General features: G+C 33.3%; 1 protein-coding gene across 1 annotated transcript in view; it reads right to left on the minus strand.

Moving 5' to 3' along the window:
• Positions 1-5,899: 5,899 nt before the first annotated feature.
• The window catches only part of LOC127724482 (protein arginine N-methyltransferase 3-like), a 29,830-nt gene continuing 15,310 nt past the window's right edge, over positions 5,900-20,419 (minus strand). The window contains exons 8-11 of the mRNA XM_052231463.1: positions 17,946-18,133; positions 15,730-15,867; positions 8,269-8,356; positions 5,900-6,038 (exon numbers count right to left, since the gene is read on the minus strand). Coding sequence (XP_052087423.1) covers positions 5,929-6,038; positions 8,269-8,356; positions 15,730-15,867; positions 17,946-18,133 — 524 coding nt within the window. The 3' untranslated portion in view covers positions 5,900-5,928. The remainder of the gene's footprint in view (positions 6,039-8,268; positions 8,357-15,729; positions 15,868-17,945; positions 18,134-20,419) is intronic.

The following is a 20,419-nucleotide window of genomic DNA, read 5'->3' on the forward strand; positions in this document are numbered from 1 at the left end:
ATGTCTAACAGTAATAATATCGCTTAGAATGTGTACATATAAGTATAATGTTTTTTTATAAATAGCATGTGAAAGTTTTGTGAGAAAAAAAGTACTTGACAATGTATTTGGTGTCGATTTGATCGATAGATATACATTTTGAACTTTATGGTGTTGTTTTTTTTAATTATTAATCTAACGATTGTTTATTTCATACAAAATATCGAGAGAATATTCGCTTCAGTATTGTTATGATAACAGTATTCCACTTAATAGTCGGTTATACAGAGCAAACTATTATGAACGATAACACCAGCAGAACCCTTGGTTCTTATTATATAGAAATACAATTAAAGCAACACATTGATTCGATTCACTGCCTCAACTAATATAACCAAAAAAAGTCTAGTATCGTTCACCAAATCCGTCTTTACAAATGACAACACTGTTGCTCAAGAAAACGCAAAGTTTTTTCTTTTAATTACTTAACTTCAATATTTAGTATTAATCAACATCCAAAAATGATTATTCAATTAAAAACAAACTCTAACATAAACTTTCGCATTAAAAAAAAATACTTAAATTCGAAACTTTTACTACTAACCTTACTTGACTACTATAAAATCGTTAGACTTAAAAATATATAATTAAGAAACAGTTACTTGAAAAAAAATCTTTGAAAACTGTTATCACGACAATACTGAAGCAAATAATCTCTCGATATTTTGTATGAAATAAACAATTAAAAGAGTAACAATAAAACAATCTGTAAAGTTCAAAATGTATATTATATTGATCCAATCGACACCAGCCATTACGTTGTCAAAAACATTTTTCTTACAAAACTTAAACTTTCTATCTATTAAAATATTAGACGTAAAGTTTTGCAAATTAACTAGTGTCTCTTTTCCAGTTTTATCTGGTGTACTTGTCATTTTGCTTAGTTCCTTCTGTTACCTATTCTAACATCGGACTCGGCCTTTTAAAACTGAATTTTACTGTGCATATTGCTGTGTGTTTGTTTATTCTACATTGGCTAGAGGTATAGGAAAAGGGTTGAGATCTCACAAAACATGTTTAACCCCGCCGCATGTTTGCGCCTCTCCCAAGTCAGGGTTAGTCTTGTATGTTTTTTTTTTAAATTTTGGTTCATCTATATGTTTCAGAGTTTAGTGTGACGTCCATTTTCTCTTAACTAGTACACATTTTTGTTTAGGGGCCAGCTGAAGCCCACCTTCCGGGTGCGGGATTTTCTCGCTGTGTTGAAGACCCATTGGTGTCCTTGGGCTGTTTTCGGCTCTTTGGTCGGGTTGTTGTCTCTTTTACACATTCCCCGTTTCTATTCTCAGTTTTAGTGGATCACTGGCGTTTACTATTCAAATGACATTTCGTGGCTGCATAACCATGGTGATTGACACATTACCAGCGTGAAAACAAATTTCGTATTTAACCATATTTCTCGAGTTTCAACTGTTTCGAACCGTTTCAATAACATTTTGCATAATTTCGAGCTTCTCCGTAAATCATAAATTCACCAAAAAAACAAGGTATTTGTCTTTAATTGTTACTGAAAAGAGGTTATGCAAAACGGAGGTTTTGTTGCAAAAATCAAAGAAAAGGCAACAAGTTTAAGTTTCAGATAAATTTATTTAAGAAAGATGTAATTAAAGAAAAGGGTTCCAGAACAATCATCATTTCCAAAAAGGATTATAAACTGCAAGAAGATGTCACGAGTGGCTAAAAATATATAAAGGACAATTACCAACACTGTTTACAGTTTATAAATTCGATGTGACTTTTTAATATAATTATGTAGAAACTCATCAAAGATACCAGGCGCTTATAATTTTTTACGCCAGATGTAGATAAGCTGATGGTCTATGATGTTGGTTTTTTTTAATGAAACCATGGTTTGAGGAAACTGATGAATTATTCAAAGAGATCAATAAGTTTAATAATATGTATAACACTTTTCCCACATATCAAAAGTTGATAGAACAAGGATAAATCTTTTTTTTTCGGATTTGTCAATGTGTATAATGGAACTATTCACTCACACATGATTGAAAAAAATCATCAAGGATACCAGATTAATAATTAAGTACGCCCAAGTCACCCCCATTTTTCACAAAGCTCGTACAGAGACGCTTTAATCAAAATCGTTGGAAGGCCACACCAAATACGAGTTCCCTATTATTTCAGTGATTTTGTCAAATACCCATGCAAAATCCCTAAAAACTTTAGTGGTTATGCAGAACTCCTGAAATTCCAGGGATTTTACAAAATCACTTATAATACAAATTCACTGGACAGATATATTTTTCAAAAGATAAAACTTTGACTGAAGTGGACTATATTTTGCAATACTAACGACTTCTTTATAAAGATTGATTGATTTTTGGTTGCTTAACGTCCAGCTGCAAACATTTCATTCATGTTCAGGACAACCTTTATAAAGTCACAGACAGCTGAAATATATTTTTATTTCGTTGATTTCGTTTTTGTAATGTGCTTTGACCCATATGGGATTACTGCAAAACAAATTTACTCCTTTTGAGGAATATAAAATATCTTTATAACACAAAAATACAATTTTCATTCTTTTAATTCAAAATTGATAAAAAATAACAATTTTAGGGTCAAAATCATGATTTTAGCCTGCATTTAAAACTACATTTTTATTTTTATTACAAAACATTTATTTCTATAGGATTGGTATCTAAATTTGTTTGTGTGTTAGGATGTGACTTCAACACAAAAAAAGGCGAGCTATTTGGTGTTCTTCTTTTTTTTTCTCGTCTGGATTTCCCAGCACAATGTCTCAAATGGTCTTCCAATAAATGTGATACATGTACCAGTGCAAATTTGATCTTACCCAATATACAGTCGTTGCCTAGGATCAATTAAAATATTCAACAAGCGAGTTCAAACCAGCCATCAATATCAAGTTTATTGACTGTCACATAAATGTGTTTGTCCCATTATGTTATTTATTGTTTCAATTGATCTCTGTTGGTTTTATTTTTTTCATAAATTTATATTTCTATAATAATCTTTTCAATCTTACTTTATGCATTTATTCGTTGTTCTGTTTTTATAGCCCTGTACAAAATACACATATGTAAGATATGTCTTGTCTACAACGAAATTATCACAAATCAATACATTGACTATTAAGGCCAGTTTATTTTTTATGTAATATGCATGAGGACAACGCTTCTTTATGTATATATATATTTTTTATTTATCTTATTTAATATAGAAATTATGTGTCTGAAATTCAAATTAATGAAAATAATTTAAAATCAGGGTTTTTTTAAATATTGTCTATTTAATCATTGTCACTAGTACTTATCCTTTTGCCCAAATATTATATCCAATATATCGTATTCAAATAAATCAGAACTACTATTCAATTAATCAAACATGAATATATGTGTTATGACTTGTGTAATTTAATTTGGTTTTGAGCATCTCTGTACATATTTTCTTTTTTAATATTTACATTTGGGGAATCACATTTATTTTGAAATCTTGTAATTTTGACCACAGCCCCTCCTCTTTCACAATAGCCGAGGTATAAAAGTTCAAAACAATCTATATTTTTCTTTTGTATTAATCAGAATCTTAATAAAAGAGGTGTCATTTAGAATGTTTGTGATATTAAAGTATGCATACACATAAGGTCCACAAATTGTGGGTTTCAGCACAATTATATACTTAATCCAAAGTAGTCATTGTGCAGTGTTTCAAAATATTTATTGAGTAGGTAACCAGCAATAAATTGTGAAATATTTTTATGATCCTACCCTTTAAAAATTACAATATTATTAATATGTTCATCCAAGGAGGTTTATCTAAATGTTGTCTGTTGTTTTTCGATTAATCGATGCTCATTTATACATTAATGTGTAAATGCTGGTTTAATTCCATTTTTATTTTTATCTATGATCTCTCTTTATAATATTGACATTTGTTTGTGCAACTTTTATGTTGCTTTTATTCTATAGAAAATGTGTCAACTTTTCCAAGATTGTACATAGTACATAGTATCTATAAAAAAATGTTGTGGTATATTATGCAGAAGTAGAAGCTTTGAAATTTGAAATACACATTTTTGTTTTACAATCACAGTATATGACCTGAACAAATCTGTCAAAGTGATGAGTTTGACTTTACCATTAAGAACCCTTTATTTAGTAGATTCCTTGTCAGCACCAACCCTTTATCAAGTAAATTCTGATTTAACAACAAAACATCTAGAATACATTTTCAATAGGTATATATACATACTCCATATGTAGGTGATTCTGGAATATTGCTTAATGTAATATGAAAACTTAACAATCTGAATGTGGTGACAAATATATTGTCATTCTGTGAAAGTATGATTTCGATTGTAGAAATCTCATTAAAAACTAAGTAAACTAAATCATGAAATTAAATATCCATGAAAATACAATGTTTCCTCTATCGACCAAAATACCAATGAAAATAAGTGAATAAGCAGTATGGCCTTGTAATCACATAGAGGAAATTTGGGAAACAAATAATCAGAAAGCAAAGTTTCTTGAAAAACAAGACATATGAAACATTTCAATAACAGACGTTTGTCTTATTTGGGGTTCTAAGACGACAGAAAATGTGAAAATTAACAGAAATTGAGTCTCAAGTATCAAAGTCTAAAATGAGTTAAAAGTTAATAAACAGATGCTTCTAAATTAAGTGATAAGTGACCTAATGATTCAATATGAGAGCATTTACAGTTTTTTCCTCAATTGCTTTCAGTTTGAAAGCTGCAATGATTCAACAAAAGTTAAGTAGATACAAGGTGAACTTGGGAATACATGTACAATAATCAGTCAGGAGAATTACATAAATGAGTGAACAAGAAATCACTGATTCAAGTAACATTTTTTTCAGAAATGTTGGAAGAAAGAGTTGTCTTTCTTTAATAATCACCTATTTAAGTGGTACAAATAAATCACTAGACTAAGTGATTTAATTTTATTGTAGCTTTAAATATATAATACTAATGATCCAGGGACTAATTATGTTGCTAAAATTATCAGAAACAACATCTGTGTTTATAGGATGACCGGTCATGTCAGGTGATGACCTTGTACTGAATCTTGGATAATGACATGAAAATCACTTGTTTAGGGCTATTCCATTAAGATGTATGTGGGAGGGTAGGAAGGGAAGTTTAATTATTGAATGTGGGTCATGCGTCTTTTTTCAGTATGCATCTATTACCATTATGCAAAATTATCTAAAAATAGTTCTTGGTTGTAGGGATATTTTGAAAGTCCCTTCCTACCCTCCCACATACATTTTAATGGAAAAGCCCTTAAGTACCATACCTCTAGTTTTAAAAAAAAAATCTTCTCTAAGTATTATTTTTTTAATTATCCCCCACTAATTTCAACACCCCCGAACAGTGAAATTTTGGTCGCGAACAGAAAAATTTTATCACAAAATCTGTAAGATGAAATCTTGAATTTTAAAGGTAAAATACTCCCACTGCTGGGAAAAATCTGTTAAGAAATTAATAAATCATTATGCAAAGCTTCATTATAGCATTTTTTTCGACAAATATAGAATTTACAGATGAATGGTTGCATCAAAGGCATAAACCTTGCTACTTAATAGATGCAAAAGGTTCATTTTTTTTCCAATTTTACTAATAATTACATATAATCTAAACCTGTATGTTTAAAATTTTGTTAAAACTACAAAATCACAGAATTTCTAATTTGCTACTTAAATGAGTGATTAATAAATCACTTATTTCAGTAATTCCCCTGACTGATAATGGGACAACAATGTTACAGCAAACAAAATAAATCAGCTTACTTTGGTGCTCAGCATTCTCAAGACAACTGTTGCTTATTGATAAGAAAATAGAAGTAACAAATAATACATGATTAAAAAGGTATTTATTTTTTTTTATTGCATGAGATAAGTCTGTGATTGATTCTGTATTCTGAGTGTTATCAGTAATGATCTTGGATCTTGTCTATTCTTCCTGCAGTAGACTGTGCCATTCACTATATCACCTGAAAATTATATAAAATTTAACCATTACAATGCAGTAGCATTCAAAAGCTGAGGAAAGAAAGGGCAAATACACTATGTTTAAATAGTCTTCTTAACTCATTTAAGATCATCATTTATACTAGATTGCAGTCTTGGCCAATAAGGCCCATTGTAAGACTAAATAATTCCATCATTGTATGTTCTGTTATATTTGTCATTGGTGAACGTCAGCAACCAAAGTGTATATATGCTTAAACTAAAGTCATGATGTCATTATTAGTGTATATATAGATGTCATTAGTGTATATATATATCAGCAGGGTTTAAGAACATCCGTTGTTTGACCTGCTAGTCAAATGCGTTTTGTTAAAATATACTTTTTCACTTTTTTGGTCTTTTGGAAAATGTTGTTTGTGCTGTATTTAGACCACTCTACCAAGAAATTTGTTTTGCATGCACACGTATAAAAATTGCGGTTTTTATTCAACGCAATCATAGGTTTGAACATTGTTTTCAATTTAGACTTGTATATATATATATATATATATATATATATATGGCCTTCCAAATACTGTTTCGATTCCTTACATCACTAAAGAGACATTAATTGTCCAAATCCAGATATGGTGTACAAATTTTTGCACCTTTTGTTTGCGGTATACCATCTTTTCCGCAAGTTTATTGTTTTCTGTTTGGTATTAAAGTAATAGTTAAGATCCATTTTGTTACATCTGGTGATCCGTTTATTTGGCAATCCCCAATGGCAGTCAGCAGGGTTTTAGAACATCCGTAGTTCAACCTGCTAGTCAAATGCGTTTTGTTGAAATATACTTTTTCACTTTTTTGGTCTTTTGAAAAATGTTGTTTGTGCTGTATTTAGACCCCTCTACCAAGAAATTTGTTTTGCATGCACACATATAAAAATTGTGGTTTTTATCCAACGCAATCATAGGTTTGAATGTTGTTTTCAATTTTGACTTATTTATATTTTTCCGTTTGGGCTTGTATTATATTTTCTTTCAGGTTTATATGATCCGTTCATCCTACTTCGACTCTTTAAAATTCAAGAGTCTATCCTTAATTGAGGTAAATCATATGGCCTTCCAAATACCGTTTGATTCCTAACATCACTGAAGAGACATTAATTGTCCAAATCCGGATATCCCACAAAGGCTATATAGTTCTGGAAGTGTTGAAGAAAGTTCTAAACAGTACCAAAAATAGAAATGGGTTTCTACAGAATTAATCTATGTTTTAACCTTGCTAATAACTATAACTTTAGAGCATTATTTTTTTGGTGAGCGAGATAAACAACTTTACGCATAAATTTACTCCTTCAAAATAACTTGTATAAAAATTAACACCTAATGACTATACAGTACCTTCTATACCAATTTAAATGCTATAGATATATAGGCAAAATTGGACAAACCACAAATTCAAATATCCACAAAAATGCAATTTTTCTTCAATCCACGAAATTTGGTACGCATGAACATATATAAATAAAACAGTACACTATGACTTTACTCATCATTAATATAAGTGGTAAAATGTACAACCATACACACTAATAATAAAATTTCAATGATATTTTCAAACACTTTCTGTGTAATATTATATAAAAAATATCAATTCTGATTAACTTTGTCTGAAATTTAGTCAAACAAATTATATCTACAAATGTAGATAGCAAATCTTAGTTTCTTACCTAAGTTGTATTTGAACATTTGAACCTATATTTCTTTTCATTTTTTTTATATAGACCACTAGATGTTTTTGTTATTTGTCTTAAAAATGACTAAATTGTTTACTCATTGTTGTACATCTTACATCTCATTTAATTCATATTGTACATTTTACCAACAGCAACTCTCTTGTAAGATAGACAAAGGTTTCTCAATTTGTTTTATTTGATCATCTTATCTTAAGGCAATAGGTCAAACTAAAGTTGGTTTTATGAAAGAGTTACATCAGTTGACCAGAGGTCAATTGTCATAAATGACATCATTGAACAATCAATTCTTACTGTGATGTAATAACATAAGCATTGCAACACTGGAAATGTACAGGAAAATGTACACATTTAAAAGGCATCTATTGGTAGAATGGAATCTTATCACAAATCAAATTTTGTTATCCAATATAGTCGTCCAAACACTGAAATATGTAGACATAGAAAAGTGACAATGTATTGTCATCATATGAACTAAAAAGCATTCTTACCATAAACATGCTAATATACTTTACCTTTTTGTACAGGTATAAATTTTTCTAACAGGAATACAGTCTGTTTCCAATGGGTTGCTGTGTCTCTAGGTCCAGTAGAAAACATCACCTGTATACAATAGAGATCTTCATATCACAATACAATTTTATGAAGAAACAGTTGTCTCCTTTTCAAACTTTTCATAACCATCTGTGTTTTATAAACTGGACAATTAATAAAGTGTCTCCATGAAGGGTTATAGAATATAAACTATTGGAATGAGTAAATTACCTCCCTTGTATTTATAACTAGTCTGGCATTTTACGTCAATAAATACGTTACCATCATAAATTCTGAGTACATCCATCTGCGCAAGTCTGACAGGCAGAAAACCCCAAATAAAAATATCATCCAATGAGAAGAGGGATGACCAAGCAGTGCCCGTATAACCATGCCTTTATATCATCCATTTAATTTCCGCCTGCGCATCGAGACACACGTGTTACAACTTACAGAGAAGACTTTTAAGTTTTTTGTTTTTTCGATAGTGAATATTGTAGGTATCCCCATACCATTGTTTATTAATTATTGTTTTTATAATATTATATTTTATAAGTATTTAACTTCATACTTATTTAATTATGGAGTTTAATGCTTCCAGTCCTTTCGAGGCCATTACAGGTAATGATGTTTTTTTAGACGGTTCGTTACCCTTTACTGTTACCGCAACAACGGTAAGGCAGGGAACCCCCCTATTAGTAGTCAACTAACCGACGTTTTTACTTCGGTGACTACTAAGACCGGTCAACAGACCCTCAATACAGGTTCTGTCGGTTATCATGGAGGTGTCCCTACCACTGTTACGCACACTTTTTCTAGGCCAGTTGACACCACTGGGTCTATTTCATCCTACCCTGGTATTTCTATGGGTCTAAATTTACCTGGGTCTAGAGCGCCAGCGTCATACTGTGGCTTCACTTTACCTGCTTCGGCTAGTAACGCCATGTCTTGGTCTAGACCTCCTTGGTCTCAGGGTTATCCTTATTCAGGCTTTCCTGGTCAGGGGTTTCATGGTCAAGGGTTTCCTGGTCAAGGGTTTCCTAATCAGGTTTATCCTAGTCAGGTTCCTGGTCAGCCTTTCCCAGGTTTCTGGCCTTATTGTGGACCAATTACCACACCAGTTATTGTTCCTCAGAGTACTACATCTAATCTGTCAGTTCCTGCTCCTCCTTTAGCAGTGTCAGCTAGTAGTTGTAGTAGTGTATCTGTACCTGCTGCTCTGTCTACCTCTTCTGTTAGGCATCAGTTTAATCAGGTTACTGACTCTGGCCCCTCTTTAGATGGGTTTAAGAGTATTCTGGACGACTTTCGTCAGTCTATTTCTTCTGAATTGACGTCTTTCTCCAACCGCCTGGGTACGCTAGAGAATATTGCCAATAAGTCAAATTCTCCAGTGATTTCACTCCTTCCAGATCATAATATTGGAAGTGACCGGGAGGACAGTGATGAGGAAGAACGCTTTTCGGTGGCCCCAGGCAGTCAGGAAGAAGGTTTTACTTCTGATGAAGAAGGTGATAATCCAGCTCAGGTCTCTCGGAATGTTTCTTAACCTTCTGTTCCTGTGTCTATCTCTTCTTCTGTAATTGGCCATTCTTCTACCAATTCCAGTAAGGATCCTGAGGCAGAAGATACTCCTTCTACTTTGAAGGATCTTAGAGATTCGGTTTATACCATTATGAGAGACGTCAACAAGGTACCATTTCAGTCTCCTCCCAGACCCAAGAGACTTACCTCTACTTTCGAGGCTTCATGTGGTCTGTCTATAGACAACGCTAAGTCACATACTAGTTTTCCACAATCCAACCGTATGTCTACTTCTCTGCAGATCATCAATGATGGGATTGTGGCTAATGAGTCCCAATTTTCTCAAGTGAGTGGTTTTGGGCTTGCCTCATTTACTAAGCAGTTCCGTTCTAAAGATTATGATATCTTTGATTCTACCTTGGGTAAATTGGTACCTAAATGTGACAAGGTTTTTTCATCTTCGATTGCTTCTAAACCTGCCGATGGACTGCGTCTTTCTCAGTCTGTTTGGTCCAAAACGGAGAACCTTCTCAGGAATGCCTCATGTTTTAGGCACTGCTGAACATTTTTTATCTGCAGTTGCTCCAGTACTTAAAGACTCTTCTCTTCCACCAGAGGTCAAGCCTTTTCTATTACAGGTGGACTATGCTTTGGGTGCCTCTCAGTTGTTGATTATGGGTTCTATAGCCAACTGCACTTTATCCAAAATAGCTGAAATTTGGGATAAAGCAAAGGTTTCGGATAATCTTAAGGATGCTTTAATTAAGTCTCCTTTAGATGATAAGATTTTCGGGTTGCCACTTAATGAAGTACAGAAGCATCTCAATCAAATCCCAGCTCCAGTGAAGGTGAATGTATCTCTTTCTGGAAATAATTCTAAACGAATTAGTTATTCTTCCGCTGGAGGCTCATCTTATAATTCTCAAGAGAAGAGGAGGAAAATGACTAATGATGGAGGTAATAAACCTAAGAAGTCTTCATTCCCTAAGTCTAAACCTAACAGTTTTAAGAGAGGTGGCAAGAGGGCCAATCCCTTTTCCTAGGAAGTTGCCCCCTTGTACGTTACTGTCAGAACCCAATCCAGAGATGTACTACAAAACTCCTCTTTCTCAATTGCCAGTAGCGGGGAGGTTAACTCATTTTCTAAAAAAATGGACAAGTATTACCTCAGATTGTTGGGTTCTGTCAGTAATTCGAGGGGGATCGTCTCTTCAATTCAAAGAGCAACTTCCTCTTTCTTCTGTTCCTATCCCACTGTCCAATACTCAAGATCCACAGAAGTTTCTTCTTCTGTCAACAGAAGTAGAGACTCTTTTGACAAAGAGGGCAGTGGAGGAAGTCCCTGTATCTTCAATAGATCCAGGTTTCTATTCTCGTCTCTTCCTTGTTTCGAAGAAGACAGGAGGAATGAGACCAGTCATCGATTTGTCTATCCTCAATTCTTACATGATTATTCCCCATTTCAAAATGGAGACCAATCGTTCAATCAGAGCTTCTATTCTTCCAGGTATGTGGACAACATCCCTGGATCTGACGGACGCTTATTTTCATGTTCCAGTTTGCCATTCATACCGCAAATTCCTTCTGTTTGTTTGGAAAAAAAGGGTTTACCAATTCAGAGCTCTCCCTTTTGGTCTGTCAACTGCACCACTAGCCTTTACCAAACTCATGCAGGTAGCCATAGCTCACCTTCATTCACAGGCTATTCAGATTCATTCTTACCTGGACGACTCACTGAACAAGGAACTTTCTCCCTAGAAACTCTATCTCAATACCGATGTAGTCATCAGATTGCTTCTCTCTCTGGGGTTTCTCATCTCTTGGAAAAAGTCAGACCTTATTCCGTCTCAGGACTTTATTTTCCTAGGCGAACATTACCTCACTCATCAGTGCATAGTTCGACCTCCTCAGGAAAAGTTTCAGAATCTTTGTTCAAAAATTCATCTGTTTCTTTCTCAAAAAACAGTTACTGCTCGCCAGTTTTCACAACTGCTAGGTCTCTTGAATTCACTAGCGGATGTTGTTCCACTTGGTCGCCTCCACATTCGACCTCTTCAATTTTATCTACATCAACATTGGCTCCCAGCTTCACAGGATTGGGAATTTCCAGTTCCAATCATTCATCAGGAATTGTATCCTCATTTGGTTTGGTGGACTTCCCAAGCAAACGTTTTGAGAGGCCAACTTCTGTCCTCTCCAGTTCCAAATCAGACTCTGTTCACAGATGCCTCCAACCTCGGTTGGGGAGCCTATCTGGAAGGTCTTTCAGTTTCAGGAGTGTGGACTCCAGATCTTTTGAAGGAACACATCAACATAATAGAAATGAAGGCAGTTCTTCTTGCACTGTCTCATTTTCAGCCCCTACTGCAGAACAAATCTCTTGTTCTAGCATCGGACAACACCACTGTGGTGGCTTATTTGCGAAACCAAGGGGGAACTCATTGTTACGAGCTGTTCCTTTTAGCAAGAGAAATCCTCCTTCTTTGCAATCACCTTCATCTACAGATTGTAGTTCGTCATGTCCCAGGGAAACTCAATGTGTTAGCAGATGCTCTGTCCAGGACACTTACCCCAGTCAATACAGAGTGGGAACTTCTCCAATCAGTATTTCAGGCAATAACACTTCAGTGGGGGTCTCCTCATGTAGACCTGTTTGCAACAAGCCTCAATTACAAAGTTCAAGTGTTCATGTCTCCTGTACCAGATCCGAAAGCTTATCCAGTAGACTGCATGAGTGTTCCTTGGGACGGAATGTTCGCTTACACCTTCCCTCCGTTCAGATTTCTGTCAGAAGTTCTTCGGAAGATCTCAGCAGAGCAAGGGTTGATCATTCTTATTGCTCCAGCTTGGCCCAAACAAGCCTGGTTTCCAGATCTTCTTCATCTGTCTTGTGCTCGTCCACTGGACCAGTACGACACAACCTTCTGTCCCAGTTCAAGGGCAAGATTCTTCATTCCAATCCAGAGAAGCTACATCTGTTCGCGTGGCTTCTCTCAGGGATAGCTTCAAGGAGAGAGGTTTTTCTGAATGTGCAGCCAGACATCTCTACCGAGCAGTTAGAGATTCCAATAACATCGTCTATGATGCCAAGTGGACTATCTTCAGTAGTTGGTGTAGTGAGAAGGAAATTGATCCTTTCCAAATTTCTGTACAGCAACTAGCAGACTTTCTGATCCACCTTTTTGAAAAGAAAGGATTATCCCCTCTACAATTAAAGGCTATAGATCAGCTATTTCTAGGACGATTCAACTGTCTGGAGGTCCAGATTTTGGTAATAAAGAATTCATTTCTCTTTTAGTTAAGAATTTCACTCTTGAACGCCCTAGACAGAGTGTTTTAATCCTGTCTTGGAATTTGAGTGTAGTTTTATCAGCTTTAAAAACCTATCCTTTTGAACCTGCTGAAAAGGTTGAAATCAAGTTTTTATCGTATAAGTGTTGTTTCCTTCTTGCCTTGGCCTCTGGTAGAAGAAGAAGTGAAATTCATGCTTTTTCACTGCTGATTACTGCCTTCGTTTTATTAGGGATAAGTCATCTGTTACTCTATTAACAGATCCAGCCTTTTTAGCCAAAAATCAAATTCCGAGGAGAGGTTCAGAACCAATAGTGATTCCAGCCCTTCCTGATGATTCAAGTTCTAAAGTACTCTGTCCTATCCAAGTCTTACTTTTATATCTTCAGAGAACACGGAGTCTCCGCACCTCCTCGCCCTAGACAGAGAGTTTTAATCCCGTCTTGGAATTTGAGTGTAGTTTTATCAGCTTTAAAAACCTATCCTTTTGAACCTGCTGAAAAGGTTGAAATCAAGTTTTTATCGTATAAGTGTTGTTTCCTTCTTGCCTTGGCCTCTGGTAAAAGAAGAAGTGAAATTCATGCTTTTTCACTGCTGATCACTGCCTTCGTTTTAGTAGGGATAAGTCATCTGTTACTCTATTAACAGATCCAGCCTTTTTAGCCAAAAATCAAATTCCGAGGAGAGGTTCAGAACCAATAGTGATTCCAGCCCTTCCTGATGATTCAAGTTCTAAAGTACTCTGTCCTATCCGAGTCTTACTTTTATATCTTCAGAGAACACGGAGTCTCCGCACCTCCTTAAATTCTAGGTTATTTATTCCTATTTACAAAGGAAAACAAGATTTGTCTGCTAAAACCATTTCAACTTGGATCTGTAAAACTATTCAATTAGCTTACAACTCTTCTAATGAAGAACTTCTGAATAGTATGCATGTTAAAGCCCATGATGTTAGAGCTATTTCTACCTCCTGGGCCCTTTTTAATAACGCTTCTTTAGAGGAAGTCTTATCTGCAGGTTTCTGGAGAACTAAAAATGCTTTCATTTCTCACTATCTGCAGTCTTTATCTACTCAAGCTCAGAGTTTGTACTCCTTAAGACCTTTAGTTTCCACACAAAGAGTTGTTTTTCCTCCTGCATCTTCTGGTTCAGGGGATTCAGCTTTGCGTTAGATTCTATACTTTACTCAGAATTTATGATGGTAATGTATTTATTGACATAAAATTGTACATTTTTAAAGTAAAATGAGATTTTATTAAATAAATACTTACCATCATAAATTAAAGGTCCCTCCCAACCTCCCCTTCATCCCCTGTTTTTTTTCCTAGGGCTTCTTGCTTACTTTAGGAAATTAAATGGATGATATAAAGGCATGGTTATACGGGCACTGCTTGGTCATCCCTCTTCTCATTGGATGATATTTTTATTTGGGGTTTTCTGCCTGTCAGAATTGCGCAGATGGATGTACTCAGAATTTATGATGGTAAGTATTTATTTAATAAAATCTCATTTTACTTTAAAAATGTACAATTTTAACATGAAGTATAAAAAACAGGGATGTGATATAAACACCATGAAACAAGTTTCTACACTTTACCAACCTATCCTTTTAAATAATAATGTTAAAAAAAGATGGTTGAAGCCATATCACATCCCTTTTTTTTATACCTCATGTTAAAATGCCAGACTGGTTATATATACAAGGGAGGTAATTTACTCATTACAATGACTTATATTCTATTGCCCTCCATGGACACACTGTATTAATTGTCAAGTTTATGAAATACAAATGGTTATTCTATAGAAGAAGTCATAGTTAACTACTTTCAATTCCAATTTAAAAGACAATAATGACAGATCATTCAGTGTAATCATTTAAAAATAGCAAATAGCTGAGAGGACTTCGCCTCGGTTGACAATATTTTCTCCACCAACAATTTGCTCTATCACCCTCTCAGCTTTTTGTTATTTATATTAAGTTATATATAGTTTAACTTTTACAGCATCTTGTTCTTGCTGATGTGCACTATTTAAATCAAAGTTGTTGATTGATTGCTGCTGGCTTAATGTCAAATGACAAGTATTTCATGCATAATCAGGAAAATAAATAATGCTTAATAGGTAGGTTGACAAGGCTGTAGGGAGGTAAATTTGGACTGCCACAGAATAATTAGGGTATATTGGTTGGGATAGAAATTTTGCCTTACACCAGATCAAATACAGCCCCCTAAGAGAAGTGTTTTAAGTGTTAAACATACAGAGAGCTTCACATTCATTCTACATGGGGCTTGGGGTTTAATATTTCTATTCCCATTGGACTAAAATGTGGACTAAAATGTGGACTAAATTTATGTTATGTTTCATTGGAGTCATTTCCTTTGATTATTTTTTCTCATATTCAGAATCCTTGACTTTTTTTCAGGGATGTTTACCACTTGGTGAAGGTTTAAAAATAGCAGAAAATTTGTTGGGATTGTTTAAATTGAAAGAATTTGTTATATTGACTTCCGTAGGAAAGTGGTTGTTTATACACTGCACACAGGTTTCCAGTTCAATTATGGACAATTTTAGCAGAGTTCCCTGAATTATGAACTTATAAAGTATAAATTTACCATCTATTTACTTACCTTATTGCCACAATTTTTATTAAAGTGAATATCAAAATAACCAATGACAGCAGTTATCTCCCCTTTTGTTGTCAATGACAACTGGAAGTCTTGTTTGAACTGTAAATCACTAATACTACAAGTGCAGCAGTCAAATTCCTGCAATAAAAATCTCTAATTTAACATCCTCCTGTTTTACATTGAACTAGAACACACCTGCGAGATCGCGTGTCAATGACTGAATAAACGTACCTATGCCTTATTTTTAGCATGGATTTTTAGTATTCGTACTGTCATCTTTTGCTGATGTCAGTGTAAAAGTGTTATGTGGACTTGCTAAACTAAAACAAAGTCCACTTATCAGGAAAAATTACTGAAGAATAAACACAAGTTCTGTCAAATTTTCTTCTTTAGATGGTATTTCTTGATTATGAAGAAGCTTCTATCCAAATTTGAAACATCATGATTGTTTATCAAAGTTATTGATATTTTAAATAAAATCATGAATGTATCGTATGTAAATGATATTTGCCAAAAAAAGTATATCTATCAGTAAAAATACTGAATAACTTAAATATTTTCACAAAAGTTCTGACATTTAAAAGCTTCTGTCAAAGTTTCATCAAATTCTATGAAGGTTTGATAAAAGTTATTGAAGTCTTAAAAAAAATGTTTAATTCTAGAGTGTATCTAAATATTAACTGTAAAAAACAACGTAAAAATAAGAAGGTGTGGTATGATTGCCAATGAGACATTTATCAATAAAACAAAAGATAAAAAATGTTACCAAAAAATATTTAAAAAATTTGGCTCATGATGTCTTTTGATTGTGAAAAAGCATCTTTAAATGTGGTTTCACATTTTAATTTTGATAGCACTATTTGTAAACAGCATATTTACTGAAATCAATATAATTAACCTTGCAATTTTGCCAATTCTTCAAAACTCGTAATAATAAAAAAAAATTATGTGGTTTCCATAGAATTCCTGTACAGTGTATAAATTTTGTTCCAGCCACCTTAATATATAGTCATTATAACTGACCTACTTTTGATTTAAGAAATAATGACTGTTATTATCCCTACTATTTGGTACATTGTTGTACAAGAAGAACATTAAGATTAGTTAATAGATTTATTCAAGTTGACATGCTTTATCATGGCTATTGAATTTTGTAATTCTATGGCTATTGTAATTGAATTTTAAAATTATGGAGCAAAGAACTATTGATCATTAAACTCATCATCTACCAACAGGGATGATTGTAGGGAGGAAAATCATTTTATGAAATTCAAATACAATAGCCATGGTAAAGCAGGTCAACTTGAATAATCTATTAACTACTCTTCATGTGGAATTCCTGAACATTTATATGAATGTTGGAAATACAAAAAGGATATTAAAATAACTACTTGATGTATTTGATATGTATAGTATTAGAAAATATTGAGGACTACATATTGAGGCTGCTGGAAAAAAATGTATGCACTGTACAGGAAAAGGTCAGAATGATTAAAAAGATAAAGAGAACACTGAAAATATGAGCTGCCAACATCCTTAAATTCAAATAATTTCTTTTGATACAAATATCCTGTAAATTTTTGCTTATTTTTCGCGGACAGAATACAATCGCCAAAATAAATTCCACCAATTTAAAAGTGTACATGCAAAGGTGTTGATAAAAGTTTTGAATCCGCCAAAATAATAACCACAAAAATATTTCGTATGCCTTATTCAATGATAATCGCGAAATTTTAAACCCGCGAAAATAACCCGCTATACGGTACTGTAAATTCAGAAATTATTGCGAGGTTTTTATTATTGCGAATAATGTGACTCCTTGAGTATCGCAAAAATAAGAACTTGCATTCTGATATCTTGTACATATAGCTTTGTGTAGCTTTTCCTAAAATCCCAATAATTAAAATTGCATTTTTGTTCATTCTTCAAAAATCACAATAATAAATGCACGCAATAATTTCTGAATTTACAGTAACTCCTTTTGATACAATTTGTATCCTTAAACTCAAATAATTCCTTTTGATACAAATATCCTTAAATTCAACTAATTCATTTTGATACAAATCTTCAACCTATCTTTTGTTTTTCTATCCTTGACAACACAGAAGCAAAACTATGACATGAAAATGCCATCAATCAGTCTTTATCACATGAGGACCAAATATTACTTATTAAGAATTAAAAAAAAAATTTGTTTTCAGAAAAATCAAAATCACCTTTATAACAGCAGGTTCAGAAATAATTTTATCTGGTTTCACAATATCTACACTGGCTTCTTTTACAACCTCAGATTGCATACAACTCATTTTAAAACCATACACATCTTCCCAGAATGAAATGTGTTTATCGTGGAGGTCTTTATTGTCAATAGCTACCAACTGGATGTTACATTTATCTGGATATACTGTTGTAAAACAAAAATCTCACATAATATTCATAAAGCAATTAAGTGATATTTGTTCAAGATGAAGCAATTCAAAATATATTATTTGTTTTTCTTATTTTATTATTTCTGGTCAGGGCTAAACAAAAATACCTGTGGTTATGCTAACCCTAACTTTTTGAAAAAATTAAATTAATTACCTACCTACTGTTAACTGTTAACAGAAACACAGGTTTAATTTTTTTAAGCCTTTAGGAATTTAGTTCTAAAACTGGTACAAACAAGCACCTGGATAATTGATACTAACTTTCATTTTTTATCAAATATAAAGATACATGTAAAGAATAAAATGCTTCGCTGGGCGCAGCATGATACGACCGCAGAGGTCGAACCCTGAACAGTTGGGGCAAGTATGGACACAACATTCAAGCTTGATACAGCTCTGAATTTGGATTGTGATTAAATATTTGACACAGCATAGGTTTCTGACACAGAAAGAATGTGGTCTAAGAACTTCAATTTTTTTAATTTACCTATTATGGTCCAATGTCCAAAATCAAAATACATGGTTAGATTCAGCATATCAAAGAACCCCATATATTCAATTTTTGTTGAAATCAAACAAAGTTTAATTTTGGACCCCAACTTGGACAAACTTGAAAACTGGTCCCATAATCAAAAATCTAAACACATGTTTAGATTCAGCATATCAAAGTACCCGAAGAATTCAATTTTTGTTAAAATCAAACTAAGTTTAATTTTGGACCCTTTGGACCTTAATGTAGACAAATTTAAAAAACGGGACCCAAAATTAAAAATCTAAAAACACGGTTAGATTTGGCATATCAAAGAACCCCAATTATTCAATTTTTGATGAAATCAAACAAAGTTTAATTTTGGACCCTTTTGACCTCAATATGAACCAATTTGATAGCGGGCCCACAAATAAAAAATCTAAATACATGGTAAGATTCAGCATATCAAAGAACCCCATATATTCAATTTTTGTTGAAATCAAACAAAGTTTAATTTTGGACCCCAATTTGGACCAACTTGAAAACTGGGCCAAAAATCTAAAATCTAAATACATGTTTAGAATCAGCATATCAAAGAACCCCATATATTCAATTTTTGTTGAAATCAAACAAAGTTTAATTTTGGACCCCAACTTGGGCCAACTTGAAAACTGGTCCCATAATCAAAAATCTTAACACATGTTTAGATTCAGCATATCAAAGAACCCCAAAAATTCAATTTTTGTTAAAATCAAACTAAGTTTAATTTTGGACCCTTTGGACCTTAATGTAGACCAATTTAAAAAACAGGACCCAAAATTAAAAATCTAAATACACGGTTAGATTTGGCATATCAAAGAACCCCAATAATTCAATTTTTGATGAAATCAAACAAAGTTTAATTTTGGACCCTTTTGACCTCAATATGAACCAATTTGATAGCGGGCCCACAAATAAAAAATCTAAATACATGGTAAGATTCAGCATATCAAAGAACCCCATATATTCAATTTTTGTTGAAATCAAACAAAGTTTTATTTTGGACCCCAATTTGGACCAACTTGAAAACTGGGCCAAAAATCTAAAATCTAAATACATGTTTAGATTCAGCATATCAAAGAACCCCATATATTCAATTTTTGTTGAAATCAAACAAAGTTTAATTTTGGACCCCAACTTGGACCAACTTGAAAACTGGGCCCATAATCAAAAATCTAAACACATGTTTAGATTCAGCATATCAAAGAACCCCAAGAATTCATTTTTTGCTAAAATCAAACTAAGTTTAATTTTGGACCCTTTGGACCTTAATGTAGACCAATTTAAAAAATGGGACCCAAAATTAAAAATCTAAATACACGGTTAGATTCGGCATATCAAAGAACCCCAATAATTCAATTTTTGATGAAATCAAACAAAGTTAAATTTTGGACCCTTTGGACCTCAATATGGACCAATTTAAAAACGGGGCCCAAAATCCAAAAACTTAATACACGGTTAGATTCAGCATATTAAAGAACCCCAAGAATTCAAGAATAAAACCCCATTGAAATTGATCAAGAAATAAGCAATTTATACGAAGTATCTTCTTTTGCACAATACTGTGCAATTGAATATTTCTTGCTATTGCGCAATACTGTACAATTGACAATTTCTTGCTATTGCGCAATATTGTGCTATTGGATATTTCTTGCTATTGTGCAATACTGTGCAATTGAAGATTTCTTGCTATTGCGCAATACTGCGCAATTGAAGATTTCTTGCTATTGTGCAATACTGTGCAATTGAAAAT

The sequence above is a fragment of the Mytilus californianus genome, unplaced genomic scaffold (genome assembly GCF_021869535.1).
Source record: "Mytilus californianus isolate M0D057914Y unplaced genomic scaffold, xbMytCali1.0.p SCAF_14, whole genome shotgun sequence".
Lineage (NCBI taxonomy): Eukaryota > Metazoa > Mollusca > Bivalvia > Mytilida > Mytilidae > Mytilus > Mytilus californianus.